This window comes from Trachinotus anak, unplaced genomic scaffold (genome assembly GCF_046630095.1).
Source record: "Trachinotus anak isolate AG129_WGS33_773 ecotype Australia unplaced genomic scaffold, CSIRO_AGI_Tana_v1 ptg000018l, whole genome shotgun sequence".
In the NCBI taxonomy this organism is placed as follows: Eukaryota; Metazoa; Chordata; class Actinopteri; order Carangiformes; family Carangidae; genus Trachinotus; species Trachinotus anak.
In genome coordinates this window covers 1,981,694-2,008,518 of record NW_027273869.1, presented here as the reverse complement: position 1 = coordinate 2,008,518, position 26,825 = coordinate 1,981,694, and the positions used below count along the sequence as shown (strand labels likewise).

Sequence of the window (26,825 nt, the reverse complement as noted above, 5' to 3'; positions counted from 1 at the left end):
CTCAAGGCACTTTACAGGGTCAGGTCAAGACCTTACTTTGTTACAGAGAAAAACCCAACAGTTCCCATAAAGAGCAAGCGCTTGGTGACAGGGGGGAGGAAAAACTCCCTTTTAACAGGAAGAAACCTCCAACAGAACCGGGCTCAGGGTGGGCGGCCGTCTGCCTCAACCAGTTGGGTTTAGGAGAAAAAAGAGGGGGGGTGGGGGAGGATAGAGGAGAAAAGAGAGAGACCAGGAACAGCTGTGTAGGTAATGGTGTCAATATGGTCAATAATAATGACAGATAACAGTGGTTAATATAAAAATAAAGACCAGTGGAATATTTTATTCCACTGGTCTTTATTTTCCCCTCTACAACGCTCTACTTGCAGAGAGAGACACAGTGAGGCAGAGATGGAAAACCAGGAATGGAGCAATAGATTCTACCAGTGCAGAGTGAAAATTGTTGAAGCGAATACAAAAACCAGTGAAGAAACCTGTTAACAACCCAAATCATTTATCATACTGAATGTTAAGTCTGCATTTTTTTTTTTCAATCAAACTTACATTGTTGTGGCATGGTAATAGAAATTCAACAGCAGATTGATATGAAAACTCTACATGTGCATTACCTTGTGACAGAAATCAGGAAAGTTTCTCCTGATCCGCTGCCAGTGTTTAAGATTTGGTCAGGTCAAAACTACTTTGCTGAGTTTGGGGAAAGTGGTGTCATCACCTACCTCCTCCATTACTGTGTATGAGATAAGTTGTGATGGCTTTGCTTGGATTAGGAGGGCTGCCGAAAAATCCAAATTTGTTTAACTTTAACCTGTGCTGCAGCCAATCGCTGCTGACCACTGCTTGAACTGAGAGATGGACTAAAAAATAATTACTCATGTGTCTCAATTTCAGAATAAGGAAAATAAGGAAAGTGGCCTAATATCAGACCAGACAAAAAAGATGTAGAAATGTAGTGATATACTACTAGCAACATTAGCACTGTAGCTAAGGTGGCACTGCACCAGCCACTGATGCCTTTAGATGTTAGCCACATGGCTCCAGGAGTGATAGTATCAGTTGTCCATTTTGAAGACCAGTGTTTATAAAAATGGACAACATGTCTCCACCTCCATCCTCTAAACCGAAATGAAGCCAAAAAGTCTGGGATATGAGCGCTGCCCTCTATCGGTACTGACGTCATCTGGAGCCAGGCTGCTCAGCAGTGATCGGCTGGAGGAACTGTGGTATTGAGGTTTCATTCATCCACTGACCCAATCGAGAGTCAATCATAGCTGTCAATCATGACATCATACCCACTATTTATAGTATCAAATAATTAATAGCAAACTAAATGGAAAAATTAACACTTGAACAAACACCAGCTTGATAAGAACCATCTAAAATGTCTGTAACAAATTATTTGACATATTTTTATTTTTTTTTGTGGTCCATGTACCATCCACTAACATGGAATATAGGTTTATGACCAATACTGCAGCCAGCCACCAGGGGGTGATCCAGATGTTTTGTAGAACTGTCATGTCTTCCATCTTTTTATATATTGTTGGAGATTGAAGTATCTCCACAACTACTGTAAGGATTGTTATGAAATTCTGTACAGACATTAATGTTCCACAGGATGAGTTTCCATCTCAAGCTTCATCAGGTTAAAATATGACATTGGTTGTTTATGATGTATACCTGCAACTAATGATAACCCATCAGTCTCAGCTGTTCTTAATGTTCAGTGGACAGTGAAGGTCAAAGCAGGAAAGAAGGAATAGCAAGAACAACTCTGGAAAATGTTACATGAACTTTTATGATTTTCTTAAATTAGTTCTGAAAACTGTTACAAAAACAATAGCCAGGGACAAACAGAAAGACAAAAAGCTGCTTCTCCCAAGACCCCCTCCCATTTTACATTTCATATGTGTGACGTCATAGTTAGAGGCCACAATTCTGTGACCTCAATGTTCTTGTCCAGTCTGTATACAAGGCACCCTGACAGAAATGGGCTCTTCTTGCTCTGTCGGCCCTCACTTAATGAGATGATAAAAAGTGTTCAGCTATAGAGATGAAGACAAGAGCTTACAGTACGTACAAACACACACTTTGATGTGTTTCTATTTTTACAGTTTCTCTCTCTCTCTCACACACACACACACACACACACACACACACACACACACACACACACACACACACACACACACACACACACAGTCCTGTCCTGGTGATAGTAATATTCCAGTAGGGGCTGTGGATCTATACAGTGCACTAGGTCCCAAACTGATGTAATCCAGCCCCTGCTGCTCCATCCAGTTCTGATGGCACCCTGGGACCTGGTTTTGGTGGGATCCATTAAGATATGGTCTGATCTGGACTGAGATCATTCAGAATAGACTGAAATTCACTTCAGGTCAGACCAGCAGCTCTTCTTCATCCCCCTCCTCAGACTCCATAGCTCTGAAAACACAACCAGATTCATTTTGACTTGACACTGAACAAAAGTGTTTTTCAAGGCTTCTCTGCTCATTCTGGTTCTGCTGCTCATTCTACATGTCTGCTATGGAGATCCAGGAGGGCAAAAAGACTTTAGAGGTGAAGAAACCAGTTTTTCATGATCTCACCAGATATTATATAGTTGTGTTAACTGTCTCATACACAGGACGTTACTAATTACAAACAAGTGTCGGAAAAATATTTAAGGTAATAGATAATGTGAGAATAGGTAATGTTTTGGGGAACACACATATTAGTTCTCTGTATGAGATTGAGCTGTCTGTGTGTTCAGTGCAGTGTGGCTCCGGTGTGTCCTCACCATTGGCCCTTGCCGGCAGTGCTCCTCCTCTGCTGTGAGATGCTGTAGATCTCCTGCAGCTGTTTCTTCTGGTCCTCACTGAGCGGAGCTGTCAGACTCTGGTACCAGGCTGCATCAGTGTTCTGGACCCCTAACACACACACAACACACACAAACACACACACAAACACACACACAGACACACACACACAGACACATGTCTTATGTTAGTTGTGAGGATACTTGTTAACATAATGCCCCTTAAACAACAAAACACACCCTAACAATGATAGAAGTACAAGTACACACACATACAAACACTCACAGGGACAAGGTTATAATGTGAAGGTGACCACTTTGATCCCTCATCCGATTATCATATTTACAGTGGGAGACTGGATCATCAAGGTGGGTCTTAGTCTTTGTAACTGTTGCCTTCTTGACTTTGGATCCTGCAGACTTTACACTCACCACCTCTGCTGTGAATCAAGGCTGGATGATATTTTATCTCCATTATTCTTATCAAATCAGGATTCACAACCATACAAGTGACTGAGAACTGTGTGAGCTGCAAAAGGAAACTCCTCAGTCCTGTCTGAATTCTTAAAAATCTTAAAACTAAACAGTAGCATAAATGATTTATAAACAAGGGAGTCAAATACTGGATTTGATTTTGCACTGGGTGGACAGACCATTAACACCTGCTCCTTCACCAAAACACCTGGGGAGATGCAAACTGCTGCCAGATAACAAGTACAAAGTACTTGTAGTTCTGAAGTTTGGAGTGTATGGAGGTCACCTGAGGGCTGGACTCTGTTGGTTCTGTCGTGGGAGGGGGTCATTAGTACATTTATATTCCCACCCCTGTTGTGGAGATTTGAGAAACACAACTCCTGGGCCCATGGTTCTAAACCAGGATCATGTGGGAGGAAGGAGAGAAGACGTTAGCATAGCTGCTAGAGATGGTCTGGACCAGAGGCATCAGCAGAGGACTCAGAAGGGAAGATGTGTGATTTAATATCCAATAAATTTGTTTTGAGTATTTCTGGGCTTCAAGAAGCAAGAGAGGCTCAGGAAAGGAGAGCAGGGGCTGATGAAGAGAGTGATGTGGAGGAGGAGGAGGAGGAGGAGGAGGTGGGATAGCCAGGTAGGCCAGAGGCAACAGGTGAGACTGACAGCAAACACAGAGACAAAGCTGTAGATATAATTTATCTATCACCAAGTAGCTGGCAACTCAAATATTTGCAGCAGAGCACCTTTACAATATTATTATATAATATTGTTTAATAATCAATCTGATTTTGCTGATGAACCCAAAGAAACAATGAAGGATGGAGGACAGTTACAGCTGGTTCTCCACCCATAGTTCATAAAGACCCTTTTATTTGTGTTTACTCATGTAGCAGAGTCTGTCCAACTAAAACTGAACCCTGAACCCAGCACAGGCTGCATCCTCATCAGCCTCCACTCTGCTCCACCCATCCCTGGGTGAGACAGCCAACAACCGCCAATCACTGCATCTCAGACCAGTTAGACCGGCACCATCTCAACCAGGTTAAACCAGGCTAAACCAGGCTAAACAAGGCTAAACCAGACTAAACCAGATTAAACCCAGCAAAACTTTACTTAAATCCGGGATTAGAGTTGATATCAGCAGTGATTAGATTTCCTGTTTGAAGTCTGATAACTGAATCTCACTCTTTCACCCTTGTCAAACTACACAATCAGTTCATATTCAAATACCAACTTTATTCATCGCTTTGATGATGAATAAAGTTGTAATCTGCTTATTATTAATGTTTCATTTAGTCATCAATGAATCCTCCTCTAACACCAGGTCATGGTCCTGTGAGAGCGTACTAATCCTGGTTATAAAACTGATTGAGGAGTAGGGACTGAGGTGGGAGTAGGAGGTGTTGTAGGGTGCAGTTCTGCTACATCAGCACCATGATTCAATGGATGTGCAGCCTCAGTTGAAACCACAGACATTGCTGTCATTGTGAAGATCTACAGTATGTGTGTGTCCTCTGTTGTCATCTTATCAACACTCAGGATCTCTCTGTTTTATATCGTTGTAATGGATTAATCAAGTCAAGGTTTGATTCTAGGTCTGTTGTTGTCTTGGGGAACCAGAGCTGAGGTGAATCCGTCTTCCTGTCACTTTAACTCCATCTCTTCTGCCTTTGTGCACTTCAGGCTTTTATTTTGAAGGCCATGAGATGTTTGAATGTTGACTTACTGAGCAGGGCGGAGGTGAAGAACTGATACTCGTCTTCTCCATTGTCGTAGTCCAGAGGTGTGCTGTACTCCTCCAGGGGCGTTCCCTCAAAGCCATCATCATCCCAGTAGTCATCTTCATCTTCATCATCATCCTCGCCACCCTGGCCCGTCGGTGTGCTGGTCTGCTGTTGCATGGCATTTCGGTTCTCATTAACCTCATCTTCATCACTGGGAATCTCCTCTGCCAACAGATATCAACAGGTTAGATTAAGTAATGATCACCTGTAACTGGACCAGCACAGAGTCAAAACCTGTACCTGGACCAGCAGAGAGAGCCAGAACCTGTACCTGGACCAGCCAAGAGAGTCAGAATCTGAACCTGGACCAGCACAGAGTCATAACCTGAACCTGGACCAGCAGGGAGAGTCATAACCTGTTCCTGGACCAGCAGGGAGAGCCAGAACCTGTACCTGGACTGGCACACAGAATCAGAACCTGTATCTGAACCAGCAGAGAGAGCCAAAACCTGTACCTGGACCAGCATAGAGAGTCAGAACCTGTACCTGGACCAGCATAGAGAGTCAGAACTTGAAACTGGACCAGCACAGAGTCATAACCTGTTCCTGGACCAGCAGAGAGAGCCAGAACCTGTTCCATGGACCAGCACACTGAGTCAGAATCTGTACCTGGACCGGCACACAGAATCAGAACCTATACCTGGACCAGCAGAGAGAGTCAGAACCTGTACCTGGAACGGCAGAGAGAGCCAGAACCTGTCCTGGGACCAGCACGCAGAGTCAAAACCTGTACCTGGACCAGCAGACAGAGTCAGAACCTGTACCTGTACCAGGATGCAGTGTCAGAACCTGTACCTGAATCAGCACAGAGAGTCAAAACCTGTAACTGGACCAGCACAGAATCAGAGCCTGTACCTGGACCAGCAGAGAGAGCCAGAACCTGTACCTGGACCGGGACGCAGTGTCAGAATCTGTACCTGAACCAGCACAGAGAGCCAGAACCTGTACCTAGACCAGCCAAAAGAGTCAGAACCTGAACCAGCACAGAGTCATAACCTGTACCTGGACCAGAGAGACGACCTCCATCCTTCCAGGAAGACTCACATCTCTTATCAACACTGAGCTGACTCTGGACTCCTGTGAGACTTTCTTATCCTGAGCTGCAGTGAGTCCATCTAACTGTATCCTGGGTTCATACAGTATTCACCTCTATGCCTCAGTATGGTAGTCACCATATGCCTGCTGTCCCTGTGACCAGTGGCCTGCAAGATTGAGATCTAAAGAATTTTGTTGGTGAGAATAAACTTGACCCCAGTTTCTTAAAGCTTGTAGTCAACGTATATTTTAACCTTTCAGTCTGAACTGTTTCAGGTCATATACCTGCTACACATAAAGGTGCTGGAACAGCCGACCCTCACCACTACAGACCATTTCTACATCCTCATGCCCAGCAACACCATTAGTGTCTCGAGTAAACAATCAGCTTTAATCATTTCCCTTAGCACGTCCTTCTGTTTGAAGCTTGACGTACTGTTTGACACCATCATGGCAGCATGTGGAGCTAGTTAGGGGGTGGGATGTGGTAACCACCCCAGATGACTGTGATAGGTTCACAGCCCCTAAAACTTCCTTCTCCCTCAGCCATGAATCTTCTTAACAGAACACTAGGCCACTCCTCAAGAACAGGTGATTTAAGAGAACCTGTTGTACCAGTCAGGTACAGTCTGAGTTTCTTCACACTTCTACTAAACAGAATTATAATTCCTGATCAAATCACAGCTGCTAGCAAGTAAAAAGTTCTAACAAGTAAGTAGGGGAAAGCAGCACCACAACAAAGTTAGACCTTAGTCTAACAATCAATGACGAGATTACAAGAGGAACAACTAGAAGAACAATGGGAATTATACAAGAGTCAAAATGGTGAATCTGAAGTGTGCTGTGAACTGACCTGTCAACAGGAGAGTAAAACATGAATGACTTCCCCAAACAGTTTGGTTTTATATGTTTGTGTTGCTGTGGTTGCCATTTAATGTTGCCATCTTTTGCCAAGAAAGATTTCAGTGAATATTTTTTTAATTGATGATTTGTAATCAAAATAAAAAATAAATGACTAAAATAAACTTATTACCTATATCATCTGCGGACTGACCAGATTACTGATGACAGCACTTTTAAATTTTAGGATTTTTAGTGGGTGAGAAAGTAAATGTGCTGCAGCTGATTTCAGCTTCAGGCTGAAGCAAGATTCAACCAGAGGAAGATCAGATGCAAAAATGGATAAACTCATTTCATTCTTGTCACAAAGCTGATTTCTCTCCTCCTCTCTGCTTCCTCTGTCCTCAATTCCTTCCTAACCTTCTGCATTTTCTCTTTGCTGATCTTTTCTCACCATTCTGGTCTTCATCCTGAGGCCCTGCACGGGCCAGCAGGTCAGGCTTGTTGATGAGACGGGAGGCGTAGAGGTGTTTGAGGCCCAGGAAAAGGAGCAGGATGGAGGGGACAATCTGGGCAGCAATCCCCTCCAGCACTGCCGGTCGGTTGGGCAGCTCCATCAGCACGCTCAGGCCGATGATACACATCTTACGGTCATGGAGCCTGAGGAGAGGAAGGAGGAGGAGACTGGGAATGAGGAAGAATCCACAAAACACTGACTATTTAGTTCAAGGTACAGTATATACTGACAGTAAAAAAGCCAAATTAATCTTCGTAAAGAAACAAAACTGTAAAAGATTCCTACTTCCAAACACCACAGTCTAATACCTTCAGTTTTTAGGAAATGTGATGATCTGCTCCCTGTCTCAGAGTGAGTTGAGAAGACTGTAGATGTGCAGACTGTAGATGTACAGTTTGTAGATATACAGACTGTAGATGTGCAGACATCTCTCACTGGACAACACTGATCCTGAAAGATCTCTTTTTTTTTCTCATTGCATTTCTGGGTGTTTATTCATGATGGACATCAGAGATACTGAGGTTTAAGTCAGATTCAGATCTGACAGATCTGTGCCTGTTGATAAGTGGGACAAACTACATTCTCTAACTTGCTGCTGTTTTTACAACATCAGCTCCTATCTCTTTCACCTCGTGCAGCATCTATTTCTAACATCTCTCCCTCTGTGTCCTCAGTACCTCACCCACCCATTCTGATGATCTACCCTGACCAGTTAAAAACCTCCTCACCCCAAGAAGAACTCTGTGTCATTCATCCACTGGTTGATGAAGTGGGCGGTAATGGGCTGTGGGTTGTGTGGGAAGTGCATGTTGTCCAGAGTATGGATGAGCAGGGCTGGATTGTAGTACAGAGCAGCGATGGCCACCTGCAGGCACATGGTCCTCAGCTCGCTGGACTTCACCCCCCTCATCAAACGCTCCAGCACTGCCTCCACAAACAGAGGGATGCACTGCAGCAGGGAAACACAGAGAAATCAGGCTGCTGTTAGTCCTGCACTGGAAACACTTATCCTCCAGTTTCATCTCTGGTTTTTTCAGGTTCACACTGTTCAGTCACAGGATGGATCACTCCTGCGGGATCGATGCTACGATACTCAGAAGTTACTGGTTTGGTATCGATTCCTCAAAAAAAATAACAATACAAAAATTATATGTGCAGTATTTTTGACAAGAAAGTGCCCATAGAGCCCAAAATATCACAAGGAACCTTGCCATGATTATTGTTGCTGACTTGCAACTGTTTCAGTGGTTGAGGATACAGGTTTCCATCATTTAATGAAGGTGGGCTGTATGATTAACTTAGCCGGAGGCATCCAGAACAGTCCAGAGGAGAGGTGAGTGGTGGCATAGGTGAAAAAACTACAGGGTTAGCAGTAGCCAGTCTGTTACAAAACAAGCTAAAAGTAGAGTGCGATCCGTTGATTGAGTTTTACCTTTTTAAAACATGTAAGTGAAACAACTAGGATCTAAGAGTGTAGTGTAAAAATTAGTCTTAAAAGCAGGATAAAATCAGTTCAGGCGGTTTTCTGAAGGACGTGCAGAACGGCGATGCATGCGCAGTATGCCGATGAATTCTTAAGAAAAAGAAACAAAACCAGTCGCCTTTGCCATATGTGAGAAAAATGTAGAGAGGAGCCCAGGATTTTTTTCAGTTCAGCTGCTTGTAGTTCTTCTTTCCTGTATGCTAAGAGAATGCACCATGTTTCTGTCCAGAGATGAAGACAAAGAGATAGAATGATTCTAATGGCCGCAGCAAAGGCCACATGGCATGTTCATCAGAGCTTATTCAGAGAGGTGATTCCATTTCTCATTAGAGTAACTACTACTAATAATAATAATAATAATAATGTAGGCAAACAATAGTTTCCTTGCACATTCAGTGTCAGGGACTGTTCTGGCCCTGACCCCCTCAGTGCTCGGGCCCTGATAAGTTTAAATGAACACATCTGCAACACGATGGTGATGTCATCAGACAGAAAAGAATGGGAACCATCATGTTAAATGTATGATGATGTTTTCAAACTGGGTGAGGGTCACTCTGGACACTGATGACATGGAAATGAAGGTGTGTCTGACCTGGTCAATGCCTCTGCCTCTGCACTGCAGGATGATGACCTCCAACAGTTTGGCAGCATGACACTCTGCGTCCTCACCTGCATCTATGGTCAGCACCTGCAACAGGTCAAAGGTCAGAAAATAGTGGACAAGTCAAGGCTCAGCAGCAATGAACAGAAACTCTGTTCAGGTCTTATGTAACTATGAGCAGCAGCTGACGACATTTATCGTCTGACCTTTTTGCACATGCTGTAGATGACCTCCAGGTGCTTTGGGTTGGACAAGAGCATGTCTGTATCCACTGTAACGTAGTTGTGCAGAAGGGGCATCATATCTGTATCACAAACACAGACCATCATTAACATTGCTAACATTTTCTTGTTAGCAATGTTAAGTTTGACTGCCTTTATCTTTGGTAAAGGTTTTCATCAGTGATTACAGCTTTAATTCTATCAAGATCGTCACTGTTAAGATATCGGTGAAAATGAGGACCTGTTTGGATTTTACAACTAAAGCTTTGAAAGATGCAGGTAGCTCAGTACTTTTTACAGAATTTACTTCCAGATGATAAACAGTGTCTACAGTCTTCTTTCATAAATAGGACTCATCATTATCCTATTATGGTTATCAAGAAAACAACAAACAATGTTGTCTGACATGTCATTGTTTAGGGGAAGAAACAGAACATTTTGATGGAGTTTACCAAGTTATCAGTAACATAAGTATGAAAAGCAGAAGAGCCAGTGTGGCAGCAGCTGAGTGTTTCTGATGCTGACTAAGGATCAGAACTTGGTGTGTGAGGTACCTGTGAAATAGTCAAAGCAGTCGTGCTGGAAGACCTCGTACAGGACGCCCAGCAGCTGCCACATCTGTGGGGAGATGGTCTGACAGGTGAGGCCGAACGCCAGCGACAGGATCTCCTCATAAAATTCTGCAGAGGATGCGAAAGAACTGTTAGACATATTCTGAAAGACTTCCACTCAAAGGGGATAAGGTTACAGAAAACAGGTAAAGGACTGAATTATGACAGATGAACTAATCTGATTTTGTCTCTTCAATACTGATTCCTGAGTACTGATCCTTTTTCTTTCGCCAATTCACAGTTTGCAGTCATCAGCGTCTGAAACTGTTTGGGATCATTCTTCTGTGTGTAAGGAAACAAGTATACATCACTTCTGAACATAAGCTATGAGTTAGTCTTCAGTCTTCGTCCTTGCTAATACACAGTCCTCTCAATAAGGCCAGCTTCAGCACGGACTCTGATACTCATGAAAACAGACATAATCCAGCTGAAATCAAGAATCACTGAGACACACACACACACACACACACACACACACACACACACACACACACACACACACACACACACACACACACACACACACACACACACACACACACACACACACACTTGTACTTCTATCTTTGTGAGGACACTCATTGACATAATGCATTCCCTAGCCCCTTACCCTAACCTTAACCATCACAACTGAGAGCCTAACCCTAACCCTGACCCTAACCTTAAACTAAACCTAATTCTAACCATAACTCTAAAACCAAGTCTTAACCCTCTACATGTGATTTTAAGGTGTCTCAAAAAGTGAGGACCGGCCAAAATGTCCTCACTTTCCCAAAATGTCCTCACTCTGTTAGTAAAATACTTTTTTTGGTCCTTACTAAGTAGCAAGTACAAGTACACACACACACACACACACACACACACACACACACACTTAACCCTGACCTTTAACCCTGACCTAAATGGGTAGACAAATAATTTTTTAAGTCTGTCTGAAAATAATAGTGAAAACTGAAACAGGTTTAGCTGTTATCACCTCCTATTCATGCTGACCATCTAGAGACAACATTGCAATGTAACATCATCAGTTCATCATCATCAGTTCATTACACAGTTGGTCCACTGTTACAGGCTGTAGAACAATGAGTGTGCTCTAATCCTTTTTGTCCTCTGCAGTCTGCCATCCTTACTCAGGTGCACACTGCTGTGACTGACCTCACACCTGAATCACACGCTGAAGAGAATCAAAGAACACACACACAGCAGGTTGATCCCTGGAGAGTCTCAGACTTCATGTCAGAGAGCTGTGGTACCTTTAGGGAGCACCACAGAATCACAGCTGTTTGTTTTATAAACACACAACAAGGTGAATGTTTTTGTATTTACACAGTGTGAGGAGGCAGAAGGGACGGGGCAGCATGACAAGTGTGTGTGTGTGTGTGTGTGTGTGTGTGTGTGTGTGTGTATGTGAGTGTGAGGGTGTTCATGTAAAAACACTGGAAGGCCTGCGCACACACACCTGCCATACCTATGATGGGCTTCTGTAAGACCAGGCCGATCACCTGCAGACAGATGCCCTCCAGCTGCTGAGTGATCTGAAACCAATAAAGTAAATATTACAAACAATGTGGAGACAGATGTGTGGGTGTGCGCACATGTGTGCGTGTGTGTGTGTGTGTGAGACACACCTCCTTATGGTCCTCCATAACAGTGAGAATGGTGTCGATGGTGCTGAGGATGCCAAGAGCCATGACAGTCTTGTCCTCGTTCTCCTCGTACTCCTCACTCTGCAGGACCCTGGTGAAGATCTCCGCCTGTCTCACACACACACATACACTCAGAGGTTACACATGCTGTGTCTTCTGCAGTAAGTGACACAGAGATACATCCAGATTCAGGCTGAAGGCCCTGTCATCCATGAAAGCATCAAAAACCTGTGTTGTGTTCCTACCAGGTTCTGTGTCATGTCCACGGCAATGGCAGCCACTTCCTGGTTGTACTCGCAGATCATCTTCTGAATGACGTTGGTCAAGTCGTCGTTCTCCGTCTCTTTCACCACATGCAGCAGCTCCTGCATGACCGGCCGGATGTATGGCCGAATGTACAGCTTGGCTGCACAAACACCAACACAGGGCACACATGTAAAATTCTCTATCACAGCACATGTAAAATATATATAACATATACACATTCGATAAATTGCACTCTGGGATGACCCCTGACCCCATAAGGGATGTGGACATTTCTGTGCAGGTCCTGCGTCAGTCCGTACTCTCATTCTCGCTGGAGAGTTGACTTGCCTTTAAATGTTAAACACAACAGCAGGAAGTATAAACTCTGCTCAGATGCAGCTGCAGCACCACAGACTTCATGTTTACATCTGGACATTTATTATTTGGTGCACGATGTTACATAAATATTTATATATGCCATTAATTTAGATTCATTCACACTAGCATGTATATAGGTAATAAGTAAAGGTACCATTGTGATTGTGGAAAAAATGGCATCAGAGCTAAGTGAAAGTGTCAAAGTCAAATTGTTATTAAAGTAAAGGGGGACTCTAAAACGCTTTATCAGAGCAACAGTGACCGCACCATCAGAAGATCAATACACCCACCAGACCTTTAATGACTTCATGCTCAAATAATTAAATAATTAAATACCACTGAATTCATTCCCTACTTCAGATTAACAAAGTGACTTATAGAATATTTATCAGTCAAACTGAATTTGTTCAGCTCAAAGAAAAATAATCAGGTCGCTCTGTTGTTGAATATAAACTGCAAAATTCAACATGAGAAACTGTTTCTGAATTGAACAAGGCAGCTACCAAGAACATGTAACTGAGCCTGAATAGAGTCAATGAGACCTCAGTGTTATGAGATAATGAACTGTCAGTCAAGTGATTAAATGTCTCATCTGCTCAAAATACAACAGACAGAATCCTTCATAGCTGACTTAAATGTTTACAGACCTTGTTCCTGGTTGCTGACCAGCGTCTGCAGAGCGATGGCGGCCTCTACCTTGACGGGCATCTCTTTGTCATCGATCAGATCCTGTTTGACCAACTCGACGGCGTTCCTCAGCACCAGCTCGTCATGGAAACGCAAAGGGCTGAAGCAGTGGAGCACCCAGCAGGACTGCCGAACACAGCAGAGAGCAGCAGGTCACTACAGCAGGTCTCAGTCAGTCCAGTGCCCTACATCTGAGACCAGCATCACAGTGCCCCCTGCTGCACGTCACTACAGCAGGCCTCAGTCTGTCCACAGTGTCCTACATCTGATGTAGGGACCTGCTGTAGTGACCTCCTGCAGCAGCAGGAAGCACTGTGGTGGTGGTCTCTTAAACACCTTCTCTCTGTTGTACCCCCCCACTGCCCCACTAAGGCTCCCTCTGGGTCTCAGACCGTCTGCTGGTCACACGGCTCTTTAATCAAAGTCTTAATTAAGTCAAGTTTATAGAATCCAGGTGAACTTCCTGAGAGAAGTTCCTGGTAAACAGTGAAGCTGTAGAGACAGCTCAAGGTTAAACGTCTGTTTCCCTCATGTCTCACTTTACTATGATCACAATTACTTAATTCCCCAATTAATTAAAACATGGAACAAAGTCCAACTGAACCGAAATCTTTTTTAAAAAGTCAAATCCGCTCCCACAACATGTAATTACAGAATAATTAATTATCATTATTATATATAATTTTATATTATTATATATAATTCTTTAATATTTCACTGCCTCATGTTTAGACAATGATGAACTTGTATTTGTTTTTATTCCACTCAGCTGAGATAGTTTCCACACTGGTCACTCACTCGGGCTCGCAGGTAACCCACAGGAGAGTTGAGCAGAGGGAAGACGTAGTTCTGCAACATTAGCTCCATCTGTTCTCTGTACATTCGCTTCTGTGGAGTCATACACACAGGGTTCAGTACAACAGGCTTCCTCTGATCACCTCTACAGGAAAACTGAACTATCTGTGGACATGTCACCTTCAGCAGGAGCTCGGCCAGAGCACCGATGCAGTGCAGCGCTCCGTCCTTCCTGCGGGGGTCAGCAGAGGGGTCCATCAGTATCTGGTGGCAGAACTCCATCATCTGAGGAAGAACCTGAGTGAAGCCCAGAGGAGACAAGTCGAGAAGACATGAAGCTCAGCATACAGATGTATGTAAGAGACAGTTTAAAGAACTACAGGACAGTGAAGGAAACAGGCCTCAGAAACATATAGTGTTGGTACGATTTTATCAGAGCAGCCCGGTTACCAGTGAACATTCAAACACTATGTCTTCATATGGACCACAATGATGTGTGTTATCAGTTAAGATAGACTGTTTGTTCATAGTTGTAACTTCAGTGAAGATCTGATCATATTTACTAATTTAACTTCAGCTGATCCCAAACCCTTTTCTTTGTGGGATTAATAAAGGACTTTCTTATCTGAACATGAGCTCAGGATGATGAAGGCAGACGAACACGTCAAAGAAACAGTAGATGAGCTAATGTTTACAGAAGCTTGGCCTGGAGTTGGTGTGGTCACATAAATCATAATTTGTAATATCTGGGCTGGTGGAGGATCTGGAGTCAGTCCACGTCAGAGGGCTGAGGTCACCAGTCTCGTAACTGGAGTAGGCTTCCAGTCCAAGTCCACATGTCTACAGTATGAAGTTGGCTAACATGTTAATAAACAGTGACACATCCAGCAGACACAGAGCAACATTTTCATATTCATATGAGTCCAACAGTCATTATGTCTTTATCTGTTAATGTTCACCAGCTGGTCCCATCATGAACTCTGTTCAGCGTGACTGTGTGGAGGTGAGAGGACCTCTGAGGCTTCACCACAGCAGTGACACTGTACAAGGGTCATTGACAAATAAAGCTTTTAAAAATGTTTTTTTAAAAAGTCTTTTTGAAATGGATATCATGCATATTTTTGAAATTAGAATAATGTGTTTCAATAGGCCTTATTTGTGTTACAACATTTCAAAGTTTTAAATTCATTTTTTTACTGTATTTTTAACTTCATCACCTGAAAAATGTCAGGTGGCGCAACCAAATTTATATACTTTCCTTCTATTTATTCTAAGTGAAGCTTTTGGCAAGTATACCTGAGTGTGTCTATAGTGGCTAACACATTGTTACTTTGTGGTTGAGTTTTTTGTTAACTATAATTTAAGATTCTTGCATTTCAGTGGCCAGGTATTTAATATTTTTAATATCCAATTTTACATTTAAATACAGAAAAACTTGTATATAAATATACAAATGAATCTATTTAATACAATAGCTATATACCTTATAGTCTTCAACCATTTGTTCACTTTAACCTATCATTTATTGGTTTAAATAAATATTTTACCTGGTTGCACCACCTGACGATTCAGTTGTGTCACCTGACTTTTGTAGCTAATTTCAAATTAAACAGGCTTCTACTTAGACACCTGTTTAACCTTTAGCCTTTGCTAGCAAGTTCATACATATAGTTTTTTAATAAAATTAAGAGTTTTACCTTGATTGTACCACCTGACATGAAAAGTGTACCAACCCAACTATGAGTTGAAAGTAGCTATTTTTTATCAATATTTGAGAGAGCTCTACAAACCTTCTCACTCATCAATAAAGATCACCTGGGGTCCTCTGGCTGATGGAATATCCTGTTTGATGTTGTAACCATTCACTTCAGAATAAAAGATGCATGTATACAGTTGCAGCACCCTGACATTTGACAATACACAAATTCCCGGACAAAAGTTTTTGAATTATCTTAACACTTTTAAAACTATTAATATTTGTGAATTTAGTTTATTTGAAATGTCTCAAACATGAAATCATGCCACAGTATTTATTTTGATTTTATTATTTTTAAAATGTCATATTTAATACTTTTCTCAGGCTGTTCATTAACTCGGACGGTTGCGCCACCTGACATTTTGGTGGTTTGAGATGCCAAAATATAAAATATATACATTATTATAATGTACTGAAAACATGGTCAAACTACAGCAGTGTTATAGAATAAAATGATGCATGTCATGAATTAATTAAAATTATTTTAAAGGAAAGTAATACACTCGGACACAAAAATATGCACGTCATGTCACTGACCCACAAACAGACTCAGCTCCTCACCTCCTTCCTTTTGCGAGCAGCTTTACACAGGAGGCTCTGAGCCGCCGTGGCCGGGAGGGCATGGTCATCATAGAGGTCTGTGACAGAGACAACATGTTCAAAGACACGGTGGACATCCTCCCTGCAGCACTGAACATAGTGCAATGATGGAGCTGAGGGTCAGTACTACAGACTGTAGATCAGGAACAAGCCGGCTTCCTGTGAGTGAGTTTTTCTCTAACAAGAGACCGTACATGATCCATGGTCTCTGCAGTGAAATACAGTGGTGGTCATGAGATGCTACAAAGACATGGAGAAGATATGATGGGGGTCGGTGAGGTCAGTTAAAAGGTACAGTACATTATTACACCAGGGACTTTGAATACTCACTGAACTTCATGCGGATGTACTCGTAGGGGTCTTCCTGCCACAGCTTCTCATCCTCATCTTTGTAACACATGAGGGGAAAGATGACCTCCTGGCATATGGTCTGAAAGAGAGGAAGGTCCCCGTGACAACGTCAGGAGGAGGATCAACAACAGTCAGTAACAGTGAGAAGAGGACAACAGGCCGGATGGAGGCACCTGCCTCCACCTTTCAGAGAGTATGATGAGGAAACAGGTCTGATCAGGTCTGGGTCTGTGGGTACCACTTAGATGTGAATCTTGTGCATATGTTTGTGAGCCCTGTGGTAGACTGGTGGTGGTTTAGAGAATACTGGGTTTTGTTTTCAGAGTCAGAACAGTTGTATGAGCTTATGTTGCTGCAGATTTTAGTCCCAGGAATTGTAGGACCAGAAAACTGAACTAAACTATGAACTAGTCCACTTTCCTGTTTGTGCTTTCACCACAGAAGAAGAACGGCAAAGATTTGGTAAAATAGACAGAGGATGATGTTGAGGATTAGAACTGTACCTAACCTGAAACCATCAGGTCTGGTCTAACCAGGTCTGGAGTAAGACTCAGAGCTATAGTCATCTCTCTGACTGTGGCCACAGCTGATGGGAAAAGTCTTGTCATGTGACCTTTGAAGTAGAGAAAAGATAAGTGATCTCTGTGACTCCTCTTTGCCCGTCCAACCTGCATGTGAGGCTTCATCTGTTTCCAGGTCAGGGAGTGTGACAGGCCCTGGTTGAGGTAGTTGAGGCACTGCTGCAGGACACGAGGAGTCACGTACTGCTTCTGTCGGTGTTGGTCCACCACCTTCAGCAGGACCTGGGTGTACGACAGAGAGAGAGAGCAACAGTCAAACAGGTATACCTGAAGCAACAGCCTCTGGTCTCAGTGGCTCTTTACCTGCTGTATGCCCACTGCGTACGTCTTCAGGAAAAAGTCTGCAAACTCAAAGTACTCCTTTGTCACATTGCCAGGACTTCCATACCTGTAACTCAAGAGCAGAGGCGTGTGAACAGCTGGTCCCTCTGAAAACTACACATCTGGTTTCTGGTTATCTGGACTCACCGCTCAAACAGTCTGGTGATGATGCGCAGGGACCACTTCTTACACTTCCACCATGCCAGCTCAGGACGGTCGTCCTCATCCACCTCCAGCGTCTCCTGACAGACACACTTTGCGGTCAGTTCAGGAGCTTGTATTACCAGTGTTATGACCACCATGTGTTCATCATGTGTTCATCATAAGTTTATCGCGTGTTCATCATGTAAACAACAGCTGATTCATTAACTCAGGTTATTACCTATTGATCAGATGAGATCATTTTATCAATGTTAAAAGGTCAAATCAAGTTCATATCACTGACTCAAAGCTCAGAGAACATTTACTTTCTGTTAACAGTGTTTCCTCATAATCTACAGTACAGGCCAAAAGTTTGGACACACCTTCTCATTCAATGCGTTTTCTTTATTTTCATGACTATTTACATTGTAGATTCTCACTGAAGGCATCAAAACTATGAATGAACACATATGGAATTATGTACTCAACAAAAAAGTGTGAAATAACTCTTAACTCTTAAATAGGTCTTATATTTTAGATTCCTCAAAGTAGCCACCCTTTGCTTTTTTGATAGCGCTGCAAACCCTTGGTGTTCTGTCAATGAGCTTCATGAGGTAGTCACCTGAAATGGTTTTCACTTTACAGGTGTGCCTTGTCAGGGTTAATTAGTGGAATTTCTTGCCTTATTAATGGGGTTGGGACCATCAGTTGTGTTGTGCAGAAGTCAGGTTGATACACAGCCAACAGCCCTATTGGACAACGGTTAGAATTCATATTATGGCAAGAACCAATGAGCTAAGTAAAGAGAAACAAGTGGCCATCATTACTTTAAGAAATGAAGGTCAGTCAGTCCGGAAAATTGCGAAAACTTTGAATGTGTCCCCAAGTGCAGTCGCAAAAACCATCAAGCGCTACAACGAAACTGGCTCACATGAGGACCGCCCCAGAAAAGGAAGACCAAGAGTCACCTCTGCTGCTGAGGATAAGTTCATCCCAGTCACCAGCCTCAGAAATCGCAAGTTAACAGCAGCTCAGATTAGAGACCAGATGAATGCCACACAGAGTTCTAGCAGCAGACACATCTCGAGAACAACTGTTAAGAGGAGACAGCGTGAATCAGGCCTTCATGGTCAAATAGCTGCTAGAAAACCACTGCTAAGGAGAGGCAACAAGCAAAAGGGATTTGTTTGGGCCAAGAAACACAAGGAATGGACATTAGACCAGTGGAAATCTGTGCTTTGGTCTGATGAGTCCAAATTTGAGATCTTTGGTTCCAACCGCCATGTCTTTGTGAGACGCAGAAAAGGTGAACGGATGGATTCTACATGCCTGGTTCCTACCGTGAAGCATGGAGGAGGAGGTGTGATCATGTGGGGGTGCTTTGCTGCTGACACTGTTGGGGATTTATTCAAAATTGAAGGCATACTGAACCAGCATGGCTACCACAGCATCCTGCAGCGACATGCCATCCCATCCGGTTTGCGTTTAGTTGGACCATCACTTATTTTTCAACAGGACAATGACCCCAAACACACCTCCAGGCTGTGTCAGGGCTATTTGACCAAGAAGGAGAGTGATGGAGTGCTGCGCCAGATGACCTGGCATCCACAGTCACCGGACCTGAACCCAATCGAGATGGTTTGGGGTGAGCTGGACCGCAGAGTGAAGGCAAAAGGGCCAACAAGTGCTAAGCATCTCTGGGAACTCCTTCAAGACTGTTGGAAAACCATTTCAGGTGACTACCTCTTGAAGCTCATCAAGAGAATGCCAAGAGTGTGCAAAGCAGTAATCAGAGCAAAGGGTGGCTACTTTGAAGAAACTAGAATATAAGACATGTTTTCAGTTATTTCACACTTTTTTGTTGAGTACAACACATTCCACATGTGTTCATTCATAGTTTTGATGCCTTCAGTGAGAATCTACAATGTAAATAGTCATGAAAATAAAGGAAACGCATTGAATGAGAAGGTGTGTCCAAACTTTAGGCCTGTACTGTATTTCTATCTGTTTTACACACACACACACATACATCACTGTCACAGTCACGACCCACAAACTGCATGCCAAACATGTATATGAAAAAAATGTATCAACTCATTGTGGAACACTTCTGTCAGCTATTAGACTGGGAAAGTGTGTGTGTGTGTGTGTGTGTGTGTGTGTGTGTGTGTGTGTGTGTGTGTGTGTGTGTGTGTGTGTGTGTGTGTGTGTGTGTGTGTGTGTGTGTGTGTCTTACAGCAGGGACATCTCGGTCCATGATGGCTCGGAGGATTTCCATCCACTGAGTCATTACTGTGTTGTTGATCAGCTGAAGAGGCAGTGAGTACTGCAGGCAACAAGAGGTTAATGCTGTTATCATCATCATCTTCATCATCATCATCATAGTGAAACACACACACACCTGCACGAGAGCATGGAAGATCTTGAGGATCTGTTTCTGGATGAGGACAGAGAAGATGGTGCCATCAGCCAGAAGTTGGCTGATCAGCTGCTGGATCCTCGGCAGGAAGATCTGCATGGCTGCCAGCAACGGCTCCCTCTCATCTGCCTTCCTGTACCTGACACACACACACACACACACAAACAACATGAGTCTCATGAGCCATGAAAAATAAAACACTGTGGTCAAGTCCTGATCAGTCACATCACTGACAGCAGGAAAACACACATTAAGAGATCAGTGAGCCCCTCCTCTCATAATTACAGGGTTTGTTAGTGGAGACTGAAGCTTGATTTTACTGAAATTCATTATTTCTCTAATCCCAGTGATGAAAACTTTCTGTGAAACACTGCAGCTACGTGTTTCTCTTTTTGTTTGTCTAGTTTTTCTTCACTTCTCTCTGACAAACAGTGTCTGTGATTGTTCCAGGTGTACTGAAGGGGACGTCTCCAGGAGGATGTTCAGGAACAGCACAGGAACAGGTTACTCACTCGTAGGTTTTGACCAGCTGGTAGAGAGCCAGCAGGCTGCCGTACCAGCTGCCGCTGCTCTGAGACTGCAGGTACATGCCGATCTTGTCCACAATGGCAGTCCAGCGGCCAGGGAAGTCGTGTTTGATGATGGCTCGCAGACACATGGTCAGCTGGGCGCTGTGGACAGTACAGAGACACATGAAGTCAGCAGCTGCATCAGGAACAAACTTCAGCATGATTCAGTGAGTGTTCATTGTTCAGTAGTCACTAAGGCATGATGCTTTCTATAAAACAAGCATGATAAAGAGAGCGTGTGTGTGTGTGTGTGTGTGTGTGTGTGTGTACCGTATGGACTCTGGACAGCGGATGATCCCCTCCACAATGTGGTCTCTGATCTGCTGTCGGTCATTCTCATGGATGTTAAAGGGAAACACAACTTCACCCAGAGACGGCTCCCGGTCCTGCCAGTACTGACTCACCATGTTCTTCAGGTAGATGGCCGCTACACACACACACACACACACACACACACACACACACACACACACACGTCTGGTAAACACTGATCCATTTAACTGATCTCTTGAAAGTCTCCCACTAACAAGTGTTCTGTGTATCTGAGCCTCAGAGCTCCACTATTCATGAAACTATTAAAACACATCAGTGAGTCTCACTGTTACACACACATTTTCCCTCATCACACGCACACACAGACATGTGCCCTCGTCACACACACACTGACACACACTGACATGTTCCCTCGTCACACACACACACAGACATGTTCCCTCATCACACACACACACAGACATGTTCCCTCGTCACACACACACTGACACACACTGACATGTTCCCTCATCACACACACACAGACATGTTCCCTCGTCACACACACACTGACACACACTGACATGTTCCCTCATCACACACACACAGACATGTTCCCTCGTCACACACACACAGACATGTTCCCTCGTCACACACACACAAACATGTTCTCTCGTCACACACACACAGACATGTTCCCTCATCCCACACACACTGACACACATTGACATTTTCCCTCATCACACGCACACACAGACATGTGCCCTCGTCACACACACACTGACACACACTGACATGTTCCCTTGTCACACACACACAGACATGTTCCCTCATCACACACACACACAGACATGTTCCCTCGTCACACACACACACACACACACACACACACACACACACACACACACACACACACACACGTCTGGTAAACACTCATCCATTTAACTGATCTCTTGAAAGTCTCCCACTAACAAGTGTTCTGTGTATCTGAGCCTCAGAGCTCCACTATTCATTAAACTATTAAAACACATCAGTGAGTCTCACTGTTACACACACATTTTCCCTCATCACACGCACACACAGACATGTGCCCTCGTCACACACACACTGACACACACTGACATGTTCCCTCGTCACACACACACAGACATGTTCCCTCATCACACACACACACAGACATGTTCCCTCGTCACACACACACTGACACACACTGACATGTTCCCTCATCACACACACACAGACATGTTCCCTCGTCACACACACACAGACATGTTCCCTCGTCACACACACACAAACATGTTCTCTCGTCACACACACACAGACATGTTCCCTCATCCCACACACACTGACACACATTGACATTTTCCCTCATCACACGCACACACAGACATGTGCCCTCGTCACACACACACTGACACACACTGACATGTTCCCTCGTCACACACACACAGACATGTTCCCTCATCACACACACACACAGACATGTTCCCTCGTCACACACACACAGACATGTTCCCTCGTCACACACACACAAACATGTTCTCTCGTCACACACACACAGACATGTTCCCTCATCCCACACACACTGACACACATTGACATGTTCCCTCATCACACACACACTGAAAAGTTCCCTCGTCACACACACACTGACACACACTGACACACACTGACATGTTCCCTCATCACACACACACACAGACATGTTCCCTCGTCACACACACACAGACATGTTCCCTCATCCCACACACACTGACACACATTGACATGTTCCCTCATCACACACACACTGACATGTTCCCTTGTCACACACACACTGACACACACTGACACACACTGACATGTTCCCTCATCACACACACACACAGACATGTTCCCTCGTCACACACACACAGACATGTTCCCTCATCCCACACACACTGACACACATTGACATGTTCCCTCATCACACACACACTGACATGTTCCCTCGTCACACACACACTGACACACACTGACACACACTGACATGTTCCCTCATCACACACACACACACAGACATGTTCCCTCGTCACACACACACTGACATGTTCCCTCATCACACACACACTGACATGTTCCCTCGTCACACACACACTGACATGTTCCCTCGTCACACACACACAGACATGTTCTCTCATCACACACACACAGACATGTTCCCTCGTCACACACACACAGACATGTTCTCTCGTCACACACACACAGACATGTTCCCTCATCCCACACACACTGACACACATTGACATGTTCCCTCATCACACACACACATCTTCCCTCATCACACACACAGATGCACACTGACATGTTCCCTCATCACACACAGACTGACATGTTCCCTCACACACACACACACACACTTGTACTTCTATCTTTGTGAGGACACTCATTGACATAATGCATTCCCTAGCCCCTTACCCTAACCTTAACCATCACAACTGAGTGCCTAACCCTTACCCTGACCCTAACCTTAACCTAAACCTAATTCTAACCATAACTCTAAAACCAAGTCTTAACCCTCAACATGTAATTTGAAGGTGTCTCAAAAAGTGAGGACCGGCCAAAATGTCCTCACTTTCCCAAAATGCCCTCACTCTGTTAGTAAAATACTTTTTTTGGTACACACACACACACATATATACACATACACACACAGACATGTTCCCTCACACACACAGACACACACTTACATGTTTCCTAACACACATATAGACACACACTAACATGTGTTTTGGTATAAAGTAAACTAGCTGTGGAAAAACTCCAGTTTTGTAACATCCCAGTAAGCAGGGAGCGGTTCCCTCAGCTAGCTACTGTCATCTTAGCAGCTGTGCGTGTAACCAGAGACGCCTGTCGTTTGTAGTCAGATGTGAGGAAGAGGGATCATTCAGTAATAACACTGTGAGTGAGGGAACTGTAGTTTGTTTTGACTCAGTCCCACACACACCGTCCTGCTGCCCCAAACACTCAATATAAATAAATATATATATATATATATATATGCCTGTGTGACTTTCTCCAGTTCTGCAGATTTATTTATGTATAGTATGTCTGGGGTTTACGCTGAGGTGTACTGTTGATCTCATTTCCCTCAGTTTGTTGACATGCATAAAAAAGTTGAGCTTTATAAAAACCTTATGAGGAGTGAGACATTTCTCAATATGAAAACTACACAGCAGAATGATCTTTTATTTTCATTATTACAACTAACTCAAGGTGGAAATTGTCAAACAGAATTAAAATATAAAGACCAAGAAAAGTAGATTGTCTGGACTGTCTCTTACCTGCCTGGCGAACAGGAAACTCCACTTGCTCCGACACAATGATCTGAAGCAGGGTCGGAGCAAAGTTGATGATCTTGTAGGACTGAAACACACGGAGCAGACTCAGTGAGACACGGCCAGAGGAGGACAGAGGACAGGTGGTTCACTTTTAAATGGAGACATGTAACTAAACTGAAATTCAGACTGTTTAAAGCCTTTAAATGCACAGAATTTAACCGAACACCTGTTTCACCTGTTTCATGGTTTTTCTGCCAAAGTATGAAAATATGATGAAATCAGCAGCTGCTACACAGACCTCACAGTGGTGTATTACAATAATTCCTGATGATGTAATTAAACAAATTTGTCAGAGCAGATCGATGGATTAACTACAACTTCAATGACATTTTTTAATTTTCACTTTTTTATGTATGTTATATTAAACTTGTGAGGCTGCTGGATTTCTTTTTTACTGGCTCTTTGGTTTTCAGTTTGGTTAAATCAAGTAACAAAACTAGCTGGTTAGGTCTGGGTTAAAATAGATTCTTTCATTGTTAACCACGTGTTAAGACAAATTTTTGTTTCGTCTTTGTTGCTCTCTTACTACATCATATAATAGACAGATGGTTCATCCAATCACCTGCCAAGCAGTTTTTGTTTTTAACAGGTGGTTCTGTGTAGCAAACATCTGGTAACATCTGGTGTGTCAGGTGAACAAACAACATAATGATACATTACCATGTGTGCACAAGATAATGACATGTTCAGTCATTCCTTAGTTACAACACCTGGAAAACTGCCTATAATATATTCTGCAACCTGTGATACTAATAATTAATCTACAGAACTACAAACAGGAGATGACAGAGAGATTGACTATCTGTATATAGACTGTCTGTATATACACCGTCAGTATACTCTGTCAGTATATAGATTGTATATAGGCTGTCTGTACAGAGATTGTATATAGACTGTCAGTATATATACTGACAGTATATAAATTGTATACAGATTGTCTGTATAGAGACTGTATAGACTGTCAGTATATACACTGTCAGTATATTGACTGTATATAGACTGACTGCATAGTGACTGTCTGTATAAAGACTGTCTGTATGTACACTGACTGTATAGAGACTGTATATAGACTGTCAGTATATTGACTGTATATAGACTGTGTGTATATACACTGTATAGACTGTATAGACTGTCAGTACAGAGACTGTCAATATATAGACGGCATATATGTGCTTCTGCTTGGACCATTTCAGTTCATGTGTCACTGTACTAGGAATTAGACCTTTCCTTGTATTTGGGGTTTATCTCCCTACTGTTTTATTTACTGACCACTGGCATACAACATCAGGGTGAAGTTTACTGTCAGGTATGAGGAACACTGAACATAAATATGATTCTGACTCACTCACAGTTTTATTAATCAAATATTCAGGAGCCTGATCTGGTTTATTGTATCACAGCAGTAAAGTTCGGGTCCTGGTGGTTCATGATGGCTGTCAGACCTGACTCCCATTGTTCTCCGTCGCAGCTGCCTGAGTCAGTGTTGGGGGGCGGGGGGCGGGGGTCTGTTCAGTCAAACTGCTGATCACAGGCCTGATATAAACTGACAAACTGGGGCTGAAGATTCACCAGGCCGGAGCCGAGCCCGATCACCAAAACACGGCCCGCTCTCCTCCACAAACACCGGCATCATTTCTGGGCCAAAAATCGGTCCTTGATGCTCCCTCTGAAAAAAACAAACAAACAAAAAACAGCCGACTACTTTATCTCACCCACCTGATTGAGCTCATTCTCCGCCGCGACCCTCAGATTCGGGTCGATGGTCCCTTTCAGAGCCTGGATAATCCGGTTGGGATCCATGTGTGTTCAGTTCCACGGTTCCTTCTGTGTTGTTTATAACATACATGTAGCGATAGCTAGCGTTGGAGCCTGAAATCAGGATCTACATCCACTGTGGCTCGGACAGGGTCAAACCTCAGACGCTTACTAACACGGCTTCCGGTCACTGCATTCAAAATAAAAGCCTCATTAGCGGAAGACTAGTTATAAACGTGTTTCGCGCTGTGTTGGCGCGTTTATCTTGATGACAGAATCGCTGTTATTTCTGTGAAACTTCGACTGGCTTTACTGAGAAGGGTGGCCCCGCCCCGCTCTGCCGGAAACCAGCTGTCGGTGGACGTAAAGCAAAGTAAACAGACAACTTACGGTTGTCCGCCTCTTCTTCGTCGTCACAGAGGTACGTTGAAGTGTTGCTGCCACCATGAGTGCTTGTAGTGTTATTGCAACTGGTTTGTCTTTACTAGCTGCCTCTGGTCCCTGTTGTTGAGCTGGTCTCAGCTCAGTGATAAGAAGAGCTACCTCTCGGTGAGGAGGTCTGGGTTCAGACTGACCCAAGTCCAG

At 43.6% G+C, this 26,825-nt stretch overlaps 1 protein-coding gene across 3 annotated transcripts; it reads right to left on the bottom strand.

The window, feature by feature from the left end:
• Nucleotides 1-1,777: 1,777 nt before the first annotated feature.
• ipo8 (importin 8) lies at nucleotides 1,778-26,430 on the bottom strand. Of its 3 annotated transcripts, none has more exons than XM_071502153.1 (25): nucleotides 26,202-26,430; nucleotides 24,429-24,510; nucleotides 21,145-21,301; nucleotides 20,818-20,976; nucleotides 20,288-20,444; nucleotides 20,123-20,212; nucleotides 17,893-17,987; nucleotides 17,728-17,812; nucleotides 17,512-17,646; nucleotides 16,823-16,922; nucleotides 16,454-16,530; nucleotides 14,317-14,433; nucleotides 14,140-14,229; nucleotides 13,302-13,467; nucleotides 12,276-12,436; nucleotides 12,013-12,138; nucleotides 11,853-11,919; nucleotides 10,328-10,453; nucleotides 9,759-9,856; nucleotides 9,544-9,639; nucleotides 8,197-8,417; nucleotides 7,406-7,611; nucleotides 5,019-5,240; nucleotides 2,801-2,930; nucleotides 1,778-2,445 (listed from the first exon to the last, which is right to left on the bottom strand). In XM_071502153.1, coding segments are annotated over exons 1-25 (3,048 nt in total). In that variant the 5' UTR covers nucleotides 26,286-26,430; the 3' UTR covers nucleotides 1,778-2,444. The 3 variants fall into 3 exon arrangements, with proteins under 3 accessions (XP_071358254.1, XP_071358253.1, XP_071358255.1); XM_071502152.1 differs by having other exon boundaries at nucleotides 2,304-2,445; nucleotides 11,844-11,919; XM_071502154.1 differs by lacking the exon at nucleotides 5,019-5,240 and having other exon boundaries at nucleotides 2,304-2,445; nucleotides 11,844-11,919.
• Between the last annotated feature and the right edge of the window lie 395 nt (nucleotides 26,431-26,825).